The sequence below is a fragment of the Cervus canadensis genome, chromosome 32 (assembly GCF_019320065.1).
Source record: "Cervus canadensis isolate Bull #8, Minnesota chromosome 32, ASM1932006v1, whole genome shotgun sequence".
Lineage (NCBI taxonomy): Eukaryota > Metazoa > Chordata > Mammalia > Artiodactyla > Cervidae > Cervus > Cervus canadensis.
This window is the reverse complement of record NC_057417.1, coordinates 38,066,226-38,082,843: the sequence shown is the minus strand read 5'-3', so window position 1 is coordinate 38,082,843 and position 16,618 is coordinate 38,066,226. Positions and strand designations below refer to the sequence as shown.

Genomic DNA, 16,618 nt, shown 5'->3' with positions numbered 1-16,618 from the left:
ACTATAAACTCAAGAAAAATCAAAACGGGGACTCAGAAGTACTTGTACAGAAAAGTTCATTGCAAGCATTATTTGTACTAGCTAAAAAGTGGAAACCATCTCATCAAGTGCCCATCAATGAATGGAAAAACGGATAAATGAAATATGGTCCATCCATCAATGAAATATTGTTCAGCCATAAAAAGGAATGAAGTACTAACACAGGCTTCGCCTGTGACTCAGCTGGTAAAGAACCACCTACAACGCGGGAGACCTGGGTTCAATCCCTGGGTTGGGAAGATCCCCTGGAGAAGGGAAAGGCTACCCATTCCAGTATTCTGGCCTGGAGAATTCCATGGATGGTATAGTCCATGGGGTTGCAAAGAGTCCGGTCACAACTGAGTGACTTTCACTTTCACTGATGCAGGCTACAACCTGGATGAACCTAGAAAATGTTATGCCCAGTGAAAGAAACCAAACACAAAAGGCCATATATTGTATGACTTCATTTCCATGAAATGTCCAGAAGAGGTAAATCCATGGAGTCAGGAAGTGGATCACTGGCTGCCAGGGGCTGAGGGGAGGTGGGGTGGGGGATGGGGAGTGAGTGCCTAACGGGTGGTGGGGGAGGTGGGGTTCTTTTGGAATGATGGGAATGTTCTGGAACTAGACAGAAGTGGTGGTTGCACAACATTAAGTGCCACTGAATTGTTCACTTAAAAATGGCAACGTTCATGTAATGTTAATTTCACCTCAATTCAAACAAAACATTCAGTATAGCCCCTTCATACAGAATACATACATGCAGGGGACATAAGCTCCCAAAGCTATGAAAGGTGCTAAAAAAATCAGGAGTTCAGCAGGTAAAGAGGCAGAGATGACACATCCTAGGTGTGGGCAAGGGTTCAAAGAGGGTGCAGTGAATTCTGAGACTGCTGTTCACTCGTGGCTTGTGTAGTGGAGAGGAGAATGCTGCAGGCTTGGCAGGGGCTGGGCCCAGGAGTCTGAAGGGTGATGGGGGACACTTGCAGGATTCTTACAAGGTTCAGGTTTAGGATTTTTTTTTCAATTAAAAAAATCTATGTTTGGCTGCATCAGTTGTGGCGTGCAAGCTCACTAGCTGTAAGCTTAGTACCTGCAATGCGTGGGCTTAGTTGCCCTGCGGCACATGGGATCTTGGCTCCCCGACTAGGGATTGAACCCATGTCCCCTGCATTAGGGAGAAGGCAATGGCAACCCACTCCAGTACTCTTGCCTGGAAAATCCCATGGACGGAGGAACCTGGTAGGCTGCAGTCCATGGGGTCGCGAAGAGTAGGACAGGACTGAGCAACTTCACTTTCATGCATTAGAGAAGGAAATGGCAACCCACTCCAGTGTTCTTGCCTGGAGAATCCCAGGGACGGAGGAGCCTGGCGGGCTGCTGTCTATGGGGTCGCACAGAGTCGGACACAACTGAAGCGACTTAGCAGCAGCAGCAGCCCCTGCATTAGATGGTAGATTCTTAACCACTGGGTCACCAGAGAAGTCCTCAGGCATAGGTATTCAGAGGACCACTCTGTAATGTGAAGGACAGCCTGGAGGGGGCAGGAGAAGGGTGGTGATGAGCGGGCTGCTCCTGAGGGTGTGGTGGTCCACGGGATCCCGTCTGGCTGTCACACATGGGTGGGCACCACACACAGAAGAGAAAGCCTTTGGGGGCAGGTCCATCATGAACTGTCTTGGCTGTGGGAAGCGGAGGTGTCTGTGGGGCCTTTGATGGACAATGTCAAACAGGGAGCTGGCTGTGAGCTGGAGACAGGGAAGGAAGGACCCAGACAAGGAAGGTACTGAAAGACCTGGAGAGTGGGCAGGAGCCCCAGGGACAGGGTGGACACAGGATCTCTGGAGGCCACCAGCCTTTAGGGGAAGGCAGAGAAAGAGACTGAACACGGGGGGCAAGAAGCTAGCAACAGTCACAGGAGCTTTCTAGGAGGAGTGCTGTCAGCCACTGTGTAGACAGACATGGCAAGATGCACGAGAAAAGTATGCACTGCGTTTGGCAGTGTGAGATGGCCAGTGACCTTGTGAAACTCTCACTGGAGAGCTGGGAGTAAAACATGACAGCTGACAGCAAGTCAAGCTGCTAGTGAGAAGTGAGGCTGGATCTCTGAAAGGGTGCCATCTGGAAGGATGGTGTGGAAATGCTTAGGGAGGGACCTCCCTGGCAGTCCAGGGGTTCAGGCTTCGTGCTTCCACTGCAAGGGACACAGGTTCAATCCCTGGTCAGGGAACTAAGATCCTGCATGCCACATGGTGTGCAGACAAAAAATTAAACAAAGAAACAAAAGAAAAAGAAATGCTGACAGGAAGGAAAGAGGGAAGATTCAGGGAGGAAGGTTGCCAGGACGAGGGCCTGGGTGGATAGGCAGGGGACATGGCCTTGGTCAAGGGGCTAGAGGAAGGAAAAGGGGTGCAGCTGCAATTTATAAGCCTGGTGGGAAGATGCCCTGGGAGAGGCTGTCTCAAGGATTCTTTTTTTTTTTTTTTTTGTCTGAGGCCACGTGTGTAGAATGTGGGAAGGCTGGATGGAAGAGGAGGTACGAGGGACCCCAGTAATGGAGGAGTCACTGGGATTAGTGAAGGGACCTGAGGATCCGACCGATCTGCACAGGCCTGACAGGGCCCAGACTAGGGGTTGCCTGATGTAGCAAAGAAAACAACAGGACACCTAACTACACTTGAATTTCATGCAGGCAACGTAAAACTTTTTAGTATAAGTATATCCCATGCAATATTTAGCCTGTACTTAACAAAACACGTTGCTTATTTGAAATCAACTGCAACTTGATGTCCTGTAATTTACCTGGGAACCCTAGTGGGCACCTGACGGATGGCGGGGGGGCGGGTGGATGGTACCACACGGCCTAGGGAACCGCTCTCGGGAGGGTGGAGTCCCCGAGAGGGGAAAAGGCTGGGGTCGCTGCTTTCGTCCCGGGGCCTGTACCGCTTCTTCCCAGGAGCTAGGGGCCCTCTACCCCAGAGCTTCAGTCTCGTCCCCGCCACCCCCGTCCCTCGCGCCCCGTGGTGTCGCCCTACTAGCTCATCGATAACTCGACGCTCGGCCTTATCGACCTGTTCCGGCTCCACTAGCCGTCCTGGGCCGCGGCGGAGCGCAGAGCCGCCTGAAAGGTACGGAGGCCGCGGGACGAGGGCTGGAAGGCGACGTCCAGGGGCCGGCAGAGCGCGCCCAAGGGGCGCTGGCTCCGCGGGACAGAGTCAGGGCGGTCGGCGGAGCGCCGGGGAGCCCGAGGGTCCAGCAAGGGAGCTCCCCCACGCCGCCCCACAAGGCCCGCCGCCGGCCCACTACGCACGCGCGGCCGCCGCACTCAGGCTTCGCTCGCGGGCCGGTGCGCAGCCCTGCGCGTGCGCGGCCCGCCCCTGCGGCACCGCGGCGCCCGCGGCGCGACTGCCCCCTGCCGGCCGCCGGTGGGAGGGCGTTCCGGCGGCGGCTCTCCGGGCGGGGGACGGAGCCCGCGGCTCCGAGCGCCGAGCTGTCCCTTGCCGGTTGTCACGCGTCTCCCCGAACCTCTCCGCGCCTCGGTTTTCCCCGTGTCTAAGATGGGGATGATTTCATTATTCCCCAGCACCGAGTAATCTGCTGCAACGTATTTAGGACGTAGGGTATTCCCTAAATACTGCACTCCCTGTCTCTGCTCTAGATGCTCTGATCTCTGGCCTCTGCGGGTCAGACCTACTGCCCTGTGTCGATCCGAGTCCTTTCGGCAGCCACACCATGAATACGTCTCCAGGCACAGTGGGCAGTGACCCTGTCATCTTGGCCACTGCAGGCTATGACCACACGGTGCGGTTCTGGCAGGCCCACAGCGGGATCTGTACGCGAACTGTGCAACACCAGGACTCGGTATCCTCCGCTGGGGCGATGGGGCGATGGGGCGATGGGGCGGGTGGTGTTGGACGGGATGCCTGGTGGGAAGGACGCGGCACTGAACCCGCTGCGGTGGAGGCCTCGGAGGCCCCTGTTGGTCACCCTCCTTAACAGACCCAGCAGGTGAACGCGCTGGAGATCACACCTGACCGCACCATGATTGCAGCTGCAGGTACCCTGCTCTCCACCCCAACCCCTGATTTCTCCTAGGTCCGCGGGCACAGCCTCACTTCAGTTTGGCCTCTCCTCCTAGGTTACCAGCACATTCGCATGTATGACCTCAACTCCAATAACCCCAACCCCATCATCAGCTACGACGGGGTCAACAAGAACATTGCGTCGGTGGGCTTCCATGAGGACGGCCGCTGGATGTACACAGGCGGGGAGGACTGCACCGCTCGGATCTGGGACCTCAGGTGTGGGGTGCCAGGCGGGAGCAGCTTGCTGCCTGGGTGGGTAGGGTGAGGGCCAGGCTGGGAGACTGTCTATGCAGGTGACTTCTTGAAGGCAGATGAGGAGAGCCGGTAGGTCAGGGAGGCGGACCCACAAAGACCTCCCGGAGAAGATTCTCAGCCTGATCCCACAGGGGGCTCTGGAATGAGCTGCATCAAAGAGCAAGTCCCACCTTGACCAAGGGCCCATGCTTTAGGCCCTTTCTGAGTCACTCATTGACTTCAGGCTGTCCCGGGGAGGTCCAAGCCCCCCAAGTCTTTCCCGTGAGACAGCTCCCATCACAGACAGAGGTTAAGTGGCCAGGAAGAGGGTCTCTCAGGGAGGAGGGGGTGCCAACGGCCACGCACCACAGACGGGGTGTGTCCCCCCATCTCAAAGGTCCCGGAACCTGCAGTGTCAGCGAATCTTCCAGGTGAACGCGCCCATTAACTGTGTGTGCCTGCACCCCAACCAGGTGAGGGGGCCGCCTGGGGCTGGGCACCCTGGGGCTCTGGAGGGCAGGGTGCTTCCCGGCCTCACCTCCCCGGTGCCTCCTCAGGCAGAGCTCATTGTGGGTGACCAGAGCGGTGCCATCCACATCTGGGACTTGAAAACCGACCACAACGAGCAGCTGATCCCGGAGCCGGAGGTCTCCATCACATCCGCCCACATCGACCCCGACGCCAGCTACATGGCTGCTGTCAATAGCACTGTGAGTCCCGGGGAGGGGGTGCAGCTCGGGGCCCAGCTCTTTAGAACCCTGTTCCCTGCGGGTGGGCTCTCCCCTCTCTCCCCGAGTCCTGCTTCCCCATCCTGGGCTCCAGCTCTGACTCAGCCCCCAGAGCCAGAACCTTGGGGGTCACGCCTGATGCAGCCTCTTGCTGCAGGCCATGGCCCACACAGCAGTCTGGGCCTCTCCACCTCCAGAGTCTTTCCAGTTGTCCACTTCCCTCTCTCCTCCTGGTCCCAGTTTCCCTCGTCTCTCCCGACAGTGGCTGCAGCCTCTCTGACTTCTTCCCCTGTGACATCTCCCTGTCCCAATGCAGAGCATCCTTCAACAGGAGCACCCTGACTGCCTCCTTCCTCTAGGTTAACACTGAAATGCCCCGGGCTCCTTCCCAGGGCCTCAGGACCCTGCCATTTGACCCCTGGACTCCCGTCCAGCCTCCTTTCTCCCTTTAATGTCCATTTGATCTCAGCGAATCAGTTATCCCTCGACATTCCCAAACTGTCCACTCCCAAGCCTTCGCCCTGCAGTTCCCTGTGTCTGGGTGTCCTCGTCCCATCTTGTTCTGCACATTCCAGTTGGCCAAGCGCATCCTTCAGGAAGGCCAGGCGTGGCTTCCTGCCCTCAGCCCATCAGGTGTGGCCCCTGCTTGGGGCTGGGTCTCCCAGGTGCTACCTGTCGCATGTCCCTGGCCCCCAGGTCCTTGTGCACAACCGAAGTGCTGGATGGCAGCCCCTGGGTCTAGGTCTTGCCGCTGGGTATCCTCCCCCGCCTGTCAGACTGGAGGGCCCGGCCTCCCATGACTGCCCTCTTCCCCCGCAGGGGAACTGCTATGTCTGGAACCTGACTGGAGGCATTGGCGATGAGGTGACACAGCTCATCCCCAAGACTAAGATCCCGGCGCACACCCGCTATGCCCTGCAGTGCCGCTTCAGCCCCGATTCCACGTGTGTGCAGGGCCGGGGGGCAGGAGGCGGTGTGCCTGGGGCTGGGGGCCTGATGCGTTGGGGTCTGCTTGGAGGGCAGCATGGGTGTGCGGGATGGGAGCGGCTGTTGATGGCACACCTGCTGCGCTCACCCCCGCCCCCAGGCTCCTCGCCACCTGCTCGGCTGACCAGACGTGCAAGATCTGGAGGACGTCCAACTTCTCCCTGATGACCGAGCTGAGCATCAAGAGCAGCAACCCCGGAGAGTCGTCCCGGGGCTGGATGTGGGGCTGTGCCTTCTCGGGGGACTCGCAGTACATCGTCACCGGTGGGCCCCGCCGCCCTGCCCCCCGCCCCGCTGGCCAGGCCTGGGGCTGCTCCCCGAATCCCATCCGTGCTCTCCCTCCCTCCCTCCCTGCAGCTTCCTCTGACAACCTGGCCCGGCTCTGGTGCGTGGAGACAGGCGAGATCAAGAGAGAGTACGGCGGCCACCAGAAAGCCGTCGTGTGCTTGGCCTTCAATGACAGCGTGCTGGGCTAGCTTTGTCCCTGGGCACTGCAGGCAGCCGTCCAGGTGGCACCAGCCAGGTGTGTCTGTCCAGCTGCTCAGGTCAGAGTGACACCCATGGGCTGGCCACTTCATTGGAGGCTCGCCAGACTGGACTGAGCAACCCTGGCTCCCCAGCTAGGCCGGTCCACTCTGGGACTTTCTCAGCCCTGGCTGCTTATGTGGACGCAGCAGGGCTCTTTCCTTCAGAAACTCTGGACCCACAGGGCCTAGAGCCGCCGAGGGAATCCGAGGCTGGTGCTCACCCCCAGCCGGGGCCTCCCTCGGCCCCTCCCTGGCCCTGTTTTGCGTCCCCAAGGCCACAGAGAACACTGTCACGGCCAGGTGGAGTGGTTTATTATCCCCGCCCGCCCTCCGTGGACTGGTGACAGGGTCGGCCAGGTGGCTGGCCTGTGTGGCCAGGCTGGGGCTCAGTCTGGGAGGTAATAAAAGCAGACCGACACACAGATGTTGTTCGGGAAGCAGATGTCGATACATAGGTAGATCAGCCGCTGCCTCTGGGACCCTGGAGGAGGGGTCTCTATGAACCCCACAGGACCCTTCCCCATCTGCCCCGAGACTGTCCTGCGGGAGCCCAGGCCCCTCCGCACAGCCTGCCCTGACTTACCCTCTGCGCGTCGGGCCCAGTAAATGGGGGTCTTGGCACAAAGGTGCCGCACAGGAGCCCCGACCTGGGCAGGGTCCACCTCTTGGCTCCCAAGCACTGCCAGCAGCTCCTGGGCGTAGTGGGTGTCCTGGCTGGGGCTTCGCGTTGCCTGGAGCTGCGGAGAAGGTCGCTCGCACTGACCCCGGGTGGGTGGGGCCCATGCACGCCAGGACATGCCGGCGGCATGCCAGCCCTGCCCCAGCTCTTGTCAGCAGCCTCATCCACAGGAAGACAGAGCTTCTGTTCCCCTGAAACTGGAGCCCCAGCCCGCCCCGGGCCCAGGCTGCACACAGGACCCTTTGTCTGGCCCCTGGCCGGAGGCTCCTCACCTGAGAGGTGTTCACCATCAGCTGCAGAGCCTCACGGTCTCGGGGTTCCATCAGGCGCAGGAAGCAGGCCCGGTGTTCTGAGGGCCGGTAACAGACGCAGCCCTGGGCAGGCAGGCGGGTGAGGCAGGGCCACCTGAACACCCCACCCCGCCCCGCCCTGCCAGGCCACTCACGCTCTGCCCATCGAATAGCACTGCCCAGCTGTGGTTGCTCTGGGCTGGAGTCACCCGGATGGTTGCCACGTTCTGGGCCACGTCCACCTGCTCGGTTTGGTTGGACCAGGGCATGCCCGGGCTCGGGAGGCTCAGGCGGAGCGTCTGCAGCGGGGGCTGAGTGGGAGGCTGGAGGTCGCTGGCCAGGCTGGGGCTGCCCCAACATGCCCCCAGCCCCGCTGCGGGGCTCTGACCCACCACCCTTCCGGGTTTCTGATGTCTGTTTCCTGCCCTGGCCCCACTGGAGGGCTGGGTGGGGCTGGTCTCTCCTCCCCCTCCCGACTGTCTGAGCCTCTGCCTGGGTCCTGAGAAGGGGCTCACCTGGGAAGGGCTGTGGCTGAAACCAAGGAGCCCTCCAGCCACAGCAGCCGTGGTGGCCAGCGCCAGCAGCAGCAGCAGGCCGGGAGCTCTCCAGCGCCCACGGCAGGGCTTGGTCTCCACCTGGAGGCACATTGGAGTCAGTGGGCCCCGAGTGGAGGCCGGCAGCCGTGGGCTCAGGGGAGGCAGAGGCTGAGGAATTTCAGGAGACAGATGGTCCTCCTGCCCTCCTGGGCAGCCCGGGGCCTCTGTCCCCACAAGGGCGCGGGTGGGGGAGCGCTCACCCTCACAGGCGTGGGGCGCTCAGCCCAGCGGCTCCCCTGCTCCATGCTGCAGCCAGGGGACAATGCAAGATTGTCTGCTGCTCCAGAGCCGGCTGGGAAACCTCAGGACGCCTCCGATGAGCCAGTCCTGGCCCCCTCCCCGCCTGACCCCCCTGCTTCCTCCCCAGCCCAGCCACCTGATATCCGGGTCAGAGACGGGACGCCTGGAGGGGCTGCTCATCGCTGCCCAGCTCTCCTGACGCCTGGTCTGCGCAGACCAGAGCCTGGGAGCTGGGAGCACAGGAGCCATTGTGGAAGTGGAGGCCCAGTGGCTGGTGCAGAGGGCAGCCCAGGTTGTCCAGGACCTTATAATACGAAGTCTGGTTGGGGGCTGATTTCATTTTCCTGTGGACGCCTGTTCTGTCTCTCAGGTTACTTCTACACTCTGGGCGCAGGGCCTGGCATGCAGCAGGCATCGGCAAGTGCACTTCCCTTTCCTCCCATGCACCCCAGCTGCTTCCCAGTCCCACCAATGCAGGGCAGCCCTCAGGTGCATGCCCAAGACCAGGGCAGCTTCTAGGAGCTTCACTGCTGGGGGAGCAGCTTCCTAGGACCGCCTGCATACTGCAGGATGGTGAGGCCAGCCTTGTGCACACAGACCCTTGCCTGGCCCAGCATGGCTGTCCCCAAGTGACCTGTGCCGTGCGTTTCCAGCTGTTTGGGGCTATGGATCCCAACACCCAGTAGCTCCCAGCACTGGCAGGTTTCAGGAAGTGTGTGTCCTTCACAAGCTTCACCCCATGACCTCTTCCTTCTCTTGGTTATTGTTTGTGTGCCTTGTTTTCCCTGATTCTTCAAAACCTGCCTCTGCAGTGGGCCTCAGATGGGGCGGAGTTTCTATGCTCAGAGTCCCAAATCAAATTGGGAGTCCCAGAATGGCCTTGTCCTGAGGGTACCCCCTCCCGCTCCCTGGCCGCCCAGCTGTGGCGAGACAGCTGCACCCTCCATGCAGAGGCTGCTGTCCAGGCAAAAGCAAGGAACACCAGAGTCAGCTGCGGTCGAGAGTTTAATACACCTTTGGGTTCACACAGTGCAACAGGGGTAGGGGGACAGGATGCACAGGCTCCTGGGCCACTGCCCAGCCGAAGAGGGAGGTGTCGCCGGCTGCCGCATCTGCCACGTGCTCCTGGTGTGGGTGACAACGCCCTGACAGGCCTGCTCAATATCCAGACCCACCTTGAGCTGACCTCGCAGAGCCAACGTCAGCACCACCAACCTCACAGGTGCCGCTGCCCTCGCGTTGCCCCTGGCAGAGTCTGAACCCCAGACGCTCAGGCCTGGGAGGAGCCAAGGCTCAGGACACGCTTTATTGCTCTGAGAACTCTTAGAGGGTGGGTGAAGGAGCACGGTGATCTTGAGGCTAGGAGAGAACCATGGGCTCTGAGCAGAAGCCGCTAGGTGTGGGGCGAGGCACCAGGAAGCAGTCGGCCAAAAGGAACAGCTTCCCAGGCCCTCCCCTACATGTGCAGCCAGAGGCCCATCCTCAAAGGTCAGCAACTCAGGGAGCAGGCAGAAAAGGCCATGGCCCCCTGCCAAGAATCCTTGGCTAGCCAGTGGACCCAGCCAGTCCTCCAGCTGACAACTGACAAGGGACATCAGGGTTAAAACAGGTGGCCTCAGGGACCACTGGCATATGACACCTATCCCAACCAAGCGTCTGGGAAGACAGAGATTCAATTCCTGTTTTGGGGGACACCTCTTTCCTCCCCTACCCAGAAGGAGCCTTGGGTGACAGGCATTTGGCCAGCACATGCCTTTGGCCCAACTGCTGGCTGCGGGGCACGCAGACTTCTTCAGTGGGATTTTCCCTATAAGACAGAGCACAGCTATTAATCATACGCTTATGCTTCAAGTCCACCACCTGACAAAGTTGTTAGAAAGCTAAAAAACAAAAACTTTTGGTACCAATGCTGCTCTGAGCTCCCTGAACGGCAGGCCTGAGTTCAACGACGGCACTTATGCCCTCCTGGCTGCTCGCCAAGCAACAGGCTCAGTCCAGACCCCCTGGGTTTACATGCACGTTTGGAAAGGATGAGGCTCAGCCGGGCTGAGTTTACAGAAGTGCACAACTGCATGAGGGTGGCAGCCCTGGTCTCTAAAACGGAACAGACACTCAGTTGTGACATCGGAGTGGTTTTGAAGGAAGTGTTGGGTGGTGAGGGCAGCACCCCAGACCCCACAGACAGGGAGGCTCCACCCGAGAGCAGCCCTTTCCTTCGCTCCCACCCTGCAGGTGAAGACCTGAGGCGGTAGCAGGTTCCTCTGAGGACGACACTGATGGGACCCTGGCTTGGTTTGCACAAGTTGCTCACAACAGTGGAAATGATCAGCTCCTCCTCCCCACTAATTCCTGAAACTTTCAATAAATACATGACACCCCTAGACCCACCTCAGTCCCATCAGTAGGCCCTGAGGTTACCTGAATCCTGGACATACACTGAACCCAACAGCAAGGCCCACTGGCACCTAAGGCCCAGGATCCCCACAATGCCCTCCAAGCTAAAAAGTGCATCTTAAAATATAAGCATCTGTAAACAAAGTCGCCCCCCAAATGTCTACTTACAAGGTTAACAACTAGCGCCTCTGCTTAACTCCAAGTAAGCAAACTTGAAGCCACCTAGCTGAGCGATGCTGAAGCCCCACCTATTAATTTGGGTAACTGATTTTCAATTTTTTTTTTTTATTCTGGAGATTAAAGACACTAAATCTTTAACCTTGAAGGGCAGGCAAAAGGTCGGCTATGCTGTCAACATAGAAGTCAGGGACCATTTTCTTCTTAGCCATGCAGTCACTTTCCTGATTACTTTTCACGTCCCGTAGACTGGAGACGCCCGTGAGGGTCAGGATGGTCTTCAGACCACAGGTCACGCCCAGCAGGATGTCTGTGTCCAGGCGGTCGCCCACCATGACGGTGCGCTCTGGGTGGATGCCGTACTCCTGGGACACGCAGTCGAAGATGAAGCGGCTGGGCTTCCCTATGATGTCGGCTTGGCGCTGGGCGGCCATCTCCACGGCTCGGACCAGACAGCCGGTACCTGCGGGGGCGGAGAGGAAGGGGAGTCGTGCCGGGGGTCAGAGGCCGGTAGGGGCTCGCTGCCCGCCCTCCAGCCTCCCTCCACCCGGGGCGCACGGACCCGCGATGAAACGGCCGTTCTCCAGGGGGAGTCGGTTGTCCATGTTGGTGCCCACAAGCAGGCAGTCGGGCTGTTGCAGGTAGCGCACAGCCTTGGTGAGCTTCATGTAGCTGAAGTGCGGATCGAAGCCCACCACGACGGCCCGCACATCGGGCTCCAGGGGCGCGTCCAGCCAGGCGCCGGGGCCTTCGCCCGGCAGCGGCTCGGGCCCCACGCCCACGCAGGAGATGCCCACGGCCTCCAGCTCGGCGGCCAGGGCCACGCTGCCCAGCACGTAGGCCTTGGGGGCCGGCGGGCCGACCAGGCGCTGGCGCAGGTAGAGCGCGGTGCAATAGGCCGTGCCGAAGACCTCGCGGCCGGCGTCGGGCCCCGTCGGGCCGCCGAAGCCCAGGCACCGCAGCTTTTCGGCATAGGCCTTGCGGGTCTTGCTGCTGTTGTTGGTGATGAAGCCGAGGCGCTTGCCGCGGGCCCGCAGCGCCGTCAGGGTCTCAGGCGCGCCGGGCACTGCCGTCTCGCCGCGCCACAGCACGCCGTCGCAGTCGAACAGCAGCGTGTCCACGTCGGCCAGCAGCGCCTGGGCCCGCTCGGCGTTCAGCCGCACGCAGCGGCCGTCGTCACCGCCGGCCTCCGCCTCTGCCATGGCCACCCGCCGCCGACGCCGCCACCGGCCGCCGACGCCGCCGCCGCCGCAGCCGCCACCGGCCGCCCGCTCTTCCTCGCAGCCGCCTGCTGCCGGGCCCGCCCCGCCCCCGGCGCGCTCATAGGCCCCGCGCCTCGCGCGTGCGGCCCATTGGGCCCCGCCTGCGCCAATCCGCCCCCGCCTCCCGCGGGCTGCGGAAGCGCCGGGCCAACCGTCGCGGCCCGCCGCAGGAAGGCGGACAGCCATTGGCTGGAGTGCCCTAGGCGCCGCGGTGATTGGCTGGCGGGGAGCCAACCGGCATTCTGCGTGGAGCGCTCACTGCGGAAATTCGGCCGAGGAGCCGGAGCGCCGGCGCAGGACGTAAGGCTGCTGTTCATTGGCTACTACGGGACAGCTCGCCCATTGGAGGCGCTTGGTCAGCCTAGGTGACGGAGGCCTTTAATCGAGTGACCCTCGCGCCGGGCCGGCTGTGATTGGCTGGCTTGTCTCGAATCTTGCGGGCGGGGTCTCCGCGGGATTGCGGCGGGAGGGGGCCGCTGTCCCCTTTGGGCCAGAGTCACGTCCGCACCTTTGCCGGGTCGGCGCCGGGCGGTGCCGTGGACGCAGTGTCTGCGCGTTGGCCAATTATGGCCTTTCCTGAGAGGCAGGCCCGGGCTCCTTCTTAACAAGACTTGCGTTCTCGTTTGCAGGCCTTTGCAGAATCGCTTTCCCTGTGCTTGGTGGTCATGTGGACGAGTAATTACAGGGCAGTGGAATCAGGGTCTAAGAGAAGGACGTTAGTGCCTAGAACACAGCACTCAGTAACTGGTCTCTCTCATTATTACGTATTACTAACTTTTATGGAGGCGTAAAACATACAGAAGATCAATCCTGAATATTCATTGGAAGGACTGTTGCTCAAGCTGATGCTCCAAAACTTTGGCCACCTGATGAGAAGAGCTGATTCATTGGAAAAGACTCTGGTGCTGGGAAAGATTGAGGGCAGGACGAGAAGGGGACGACAGAAGATGAGGTGGGTAGATGGCATCACCGACTCAGTGGATGTGAATTTGAGCAAATTCTAGGACACAGTGAAGGACAGGGAAACCTGGCGTGCTGCAGTCCATGGGGTTGCAAAGAGTCGGACACACACAAAACATAAAGTCTATAAACCTTAAGTGTGCAGTCTGATAGGATTTTAAAGAGTTGGACACAACTGGGCGACTGAACAACAGGCCTGTGTAAACACGGCCGAGATCAAGGTATAGAGTATTTCCATCACTCCAGAAAGTTCCCTCAAGTCACTATGCATCCCTAGAGGTTACCCCTCCAACTGCTTTTCTGACTTCTGTCACCAAAGAGTGAGTCACAGCCTCCTTTGCCTGTCCTGGACTACCTTGCAGGAGCTTGCCCTGGGTACTCCTGGTTCTTCCTTCTTTTGGATCAATATAGTATTAATGAAATTCATTCTTCTCAGTGTTTTTTTTTTTTTTTCTTTTTTAATTGCCACATGGGTCATTGTAAGAATTTACTCCCCTGTTCCTCACTTGATGGACATTTGGGTGGCTTCCAGTTTGGAGCCATTGTAAGTAATGCCTCTATGAATGTTCTTCTTCCTACACGCTCATTTCCAGACATAGGCCCTCATTTCTCTTGGGTAGATACTTAGAAGTGGAACTGCCAGTTCATACAGTAGGTATAGTTTTCTCCTCATTACTTTCACTAGAGCCAGGGGGCAGACTAGCAGGTCCCAGCTTCCCAAGCACTTACCCTGTGCCAGGCAATCCAGACCTCCAACTCCAAGTGGGTCAAATCTCTGCTCTTCTCTTGGGTCCCAAGTCTCCATAAAGTCTACTCTGGGACCCGCCTCACCCCCAAACCCATGAGGTAAAGCCAGTAACCTCAGTACCCTTAAGGCCCTGCTTGTTCCCCTATGGCCTGTTGTTTGGTCTTGGCTGATCTGGGAACTGCTGGAGGACAGGGACCATGGGCCATAAGGGCATGGTATACAGGTTTCCTGCGGGGCGTACCCACTAGCTAGGAGTGGGTGTGCCAGGCAGGGGTGGGGAGCACCTTCTTTCTCTGTCTTCCCATTCAGTTTCATTGGTAGATCTGACCATGGGAGGAACTGATTTGACAAAAGGTCACAAATCCCGCTTTACCACCCAGAGACAGTGTATGTGGTTCACTGGCAGGAGTGGGAAACATCGCTCTGTCTAGCCAGGGCTGGCTAGTACAATACTTGCTTGGTTGCCTTGGTTTACTGGCAGTCAGTAAGCGTCTAGGCACTGAGCGCTGCATTACCTTGTCAGAATCACAGGACAACTCTCAGAGGCGGGGATGATTCATGTGCCCATTTATAGATGAGGAACGTGAGCCACAGTCACCAACTGGACAATGCAAAGTTGGGATTAAACTCAGTGGACCCCAAAGCTGACCTCTGTTTTGTTTAACATGCCCTGTAGGTTGTAGGGTCTGAGTTGGCATGGCAGGAGAGGTGGAATGGCCAGTATCAAGAGAGCGGATGGTTATGGACAAGGTCCTGAAGGAGGTTGGAAGGGATGGTACCCTTTACCTGGGAGGACTGTCCCTGGAAGAGGTGCGATGCATCTGGATGGGAGAGGTACACAGCATGATGGCTTTGTGTCCCTGACACACAGTAGGTGCCCAGTGTATGCCTGCCAGGGTCAGGTATACTGACCAAGGACAATGCCAGGGTCCTCCCAAGTGAGGAAGCTGGGCAACAAGCGGAGTGGGGCATGGACTTAGATGGTTCAAGAACATACACTAATCTTCATGGCATTCCATGGATTTAAATTGTATTAGAGAACTTCCCTGGTGGCCCAGTAGTTAGGAATCCACCTGCCACTGCAGGAAACATGGGTTTGATCCCTGGTCCAGGAAGATTCCCCATGCTGTGGGGCAACTAAGCCCACGTGCCACAACTACTGAGCCCATGCTCTAGAGCCCGAGAGCCACAACTATGGAAGCCCGTGCAGCCTGGAGCCCGTGCTCTGCAACATGAGAAGCCACTGCAATGAGATGCTTGCACATTGCTGCTAGAGAGTAATCCCTGCTCTTTGCAACTAGAGAAAGTCTGCCTGCAGAAATGAAGACCCAGCACAGCCAAAAATAAATAAATGATCTAAATTATATTTGAAACTACCAACAGCCATTAAATCTGTGTTTTCACAGATGTTCTCCTTTCAAATGAGCTAAGCAAAAAAAAGGGGGGGGGGGCATTGAAAAAGGACTGAAGGGAATTCCCTGGCAGTCCAGCACTTAGAAGTACAAGACTTCCTTGCCAAGGGTGTGGGTTTAATCCCTGGTTGGGGAGCAAAGATCCCACAAGATACACCTGCGGCCAACACAAACAAAAACTCTTTAAAACAAAGAAAAGGACTGAAGTGGCAAAAAAAAGAATGCAACTTAAATAATTCTCAACGTGGGATTGGTTAAGTAAATATAAGTACATCCGAGGACTGGAGATTAGCTGCCATCATGGAGGGTGATGGGTTTCCCTGGTGGCTCTCGGCAAAAGATCTGTCTGCCAATATAGGAGATGCAGGATTGATCCCTAGGTCAGGAAGATCCCCTGGATCTTCCAGGGGATACTGGCAACCCACTCCAGTATCCTTGCCTGGAGAATTCCAAGGACAGAGGAGCCTGGTGGGCTACAGTGCATGGGGTTGCAAAGAGTTCGACCCGACTTAGCAACTAACACTTTCACTTTCACTTTGGAGGATGATGATGGAGTTTTTGTCAGGGTCTGGCCATAGAGAGGCTGGTGTTGACTATCAAACACACAGTGTGCAGCTAGAGCCCATGAGAGGGCAGGCTGGGAAAGGAGGCCACCTGGGGGAAGGGAGACTTTGGGGAAGGGAGAAGGCTTGCCCTGGCCACTCTGCCTTCCAGGGACTTCAGGCCCATCCACTCCTGTGTCCGCTGCCTGCCTAGGCTTCAGCTAAAGCAGGGCCCAGAGCTTACCCGGTCGGGTTTCCCTTTTCTGACCCCCAGGGAGTAACTAGGCAGGAGCCCTGGCCTATTGCTGAGAACTCTGTCACACAGGCTCTGGAGCACGGAGCATGGCAGGTCTCCTCTGGGCCAGCTACTCCTCATGTCCACCCACACACAGGCTGTGCTCTGTCTTTGAAGTCCGCCCCCATTCCATTCTTCTGGGGGTCTCCCTCTACCTCTCTGCTGCTGGCTTTCCCATCACTCCCCAGAACATCCTCAAGAGAGGTGTCCTGGTCCTTTCTTCCCGGGTGCTTCCCAGATGCCTCCTGCAGCAGAAGCACCCACCTGCTCCTCCTCCTGTTTGTCCCTCTCAGAGACGTCTTTCTTCCTTGCCCAGCAGTCAGAAGGATCTTTCTGAAACACTGTCACTCTCTCTGCTTAAACCCCTGCAATGGTGAGCAAGCCCCTTGCAGAAAGCAGCCCCATTGTTACCTTGGCCTGACCTCTGGGGATCTAACCCAT

At 58.4% G+C, this 16,618-nt stretch overlaps 3 protein-coding genes across 3 annotated transcripts; 1 reads left to right on the top strand and 2 right to left on the bottom strand.

Annotated features, from left to right (window-relative positions):
* The first annotated feature begins 3,052 nt into the window (after positions 1-3,052).
* MLST8 (MTOR associated protein, LST8 homolog) lies at positions 3,053-7,004 on the top strand. Its single transcript, XM_043455908.1, has 9 exons — positions 3,053-3,149; positions 3,680-3,882; positions 4,027-4,078; positions 4,160-4,322; positions 4,738-4,813; positions 4,898-5,050; positions 5,888-6,012; positions 6,156-6,319; positions 6,413-7,004. The coding sequence occupies exons 2-9, from the start codon at positions 3,754-3,756 to the stop codon at positions 6,529-6,531; spliced, it is 981 nt and encodes a 326-aa protein (XP_043311843.1). The 5' UTR covers positions 3,053-3,149; positions 3,680-3,753; the 3' UTR covers positions 6,532-7,004.
* On the bottom strand, positions 6,927-9,251 carry BRICD5 (BRICHOS domain containing 5). The gene is made up of 6 exons (XM_043455910.1): positions 8,348-9,251; positions 8,067-8,186; positions 7,707-7,862; positions 7,534-7,635; positions 7,166-7,319; positions 6,927-7,063 (listed from the first exon to the last, which is right to left on the bottom strand). Exons 1-6 carry the CDS (start codon positions 8,390-8,392, stop codon positions 6,969-6,971), a joined length of 672 nt encoding a protein of 223 aa, XP_043311845.1. The 5' UTR covers positions 8,393-9,251; the 3' UTR covers positions 6,927-6,968.
* Positions 9,252-9,374: 123 nt separating this feature from the next.
* LOC122433216 (phosphoglycolate phosphatase) lies at positions 9,375-12,274 on the bottom strand. The gene is made up of 2 exons (XM_043455909.1): positions 11,521-12,274; positions 9,375-11,421 (listed from the first exon to the last, which is right to left on the bottom strand). Exons 1-2 carry the CDS (start codon positions 12,158-12,160, stop codon positions 11,096-11,098), a joined length of 966 nt encoding a protein of 321 aa, XP_043311844.1. The 5' UTR covers positions 12,161-12,274; the 3' UTR covers positions 9,375-11,095.
* Between the last annotated feature and the right edge of the window lie 4,344 nt (positions 12,275-16,618).

What these genes read in the sequence shown, in the direction of transcription:
- MLST8 (XM_043455908.1), top strand. Translation starts at nt 3,754, where the DNA reads ATGAATACGTCTCCAGGCACAGTGGGCAGTGACCCTGTCATCTTGGCC. An exon ending in GCTCGGATCTGGGACCTCAG is followed by an intron (nt 4,323 to 4,737) that starts GTGTGGGGTGCC and finishes CCCATCTCAAAG; the next exon opens with GTCCCGGAACCTGCAGTGTC. An exon ending in TGGCTGCTGTCAATAGCACT is followed by an intron (nt 5,051 to 5,887) that starts GTGAGTCCCGGG and finishes CTTCCCCCGCAG; the next exon opens with GGGAACTGCTATGTCTGGAA.
- BRICD5 (XM_043455910.1), bottom strand. Translation starts at nt 8,392, where the DNA reads ATGGAGCAGGGGAGCCGCTGGGCTGAGCGCCCCACGCCTGTGAGG. An exon ending in TGCTATTCGATGGGCAGAGC is followed by an intron (nt 7,636 to 7,706) that starts GTGAGTGGCCTG and finishes CTGCCTGCCCAG; the next exon opens with GGCTGCGTCTGTTACCGGCC. An exon ending in CTGGGCCCGACGCGCAGAGG is followed by an intron (nt 7,064 to 7,165) that starts GTAAGTCAGGGC and finishes CCCCTCCTCCAG; the next exon opens with GGTCCCAGAGGCAGCGGCTG.
- LOC122433216 (XM_043455909.1), bottom strand. Translation starts at nt 12,160, where the DNA reads ATGGCAGAGGCGGAGGCCGGCGGTGACGACGGCCGCTGCGTGCGGCTG. An exon ending in GAACGGCCGTTTCATCGCGG is followed by an intron (nt 11,422 to 11,520) that starts GTCCGTGCGCCC and finishes CCGCCCCCGCAG; the next exon opens with GTACCGGCTGTCTGGTCCGA.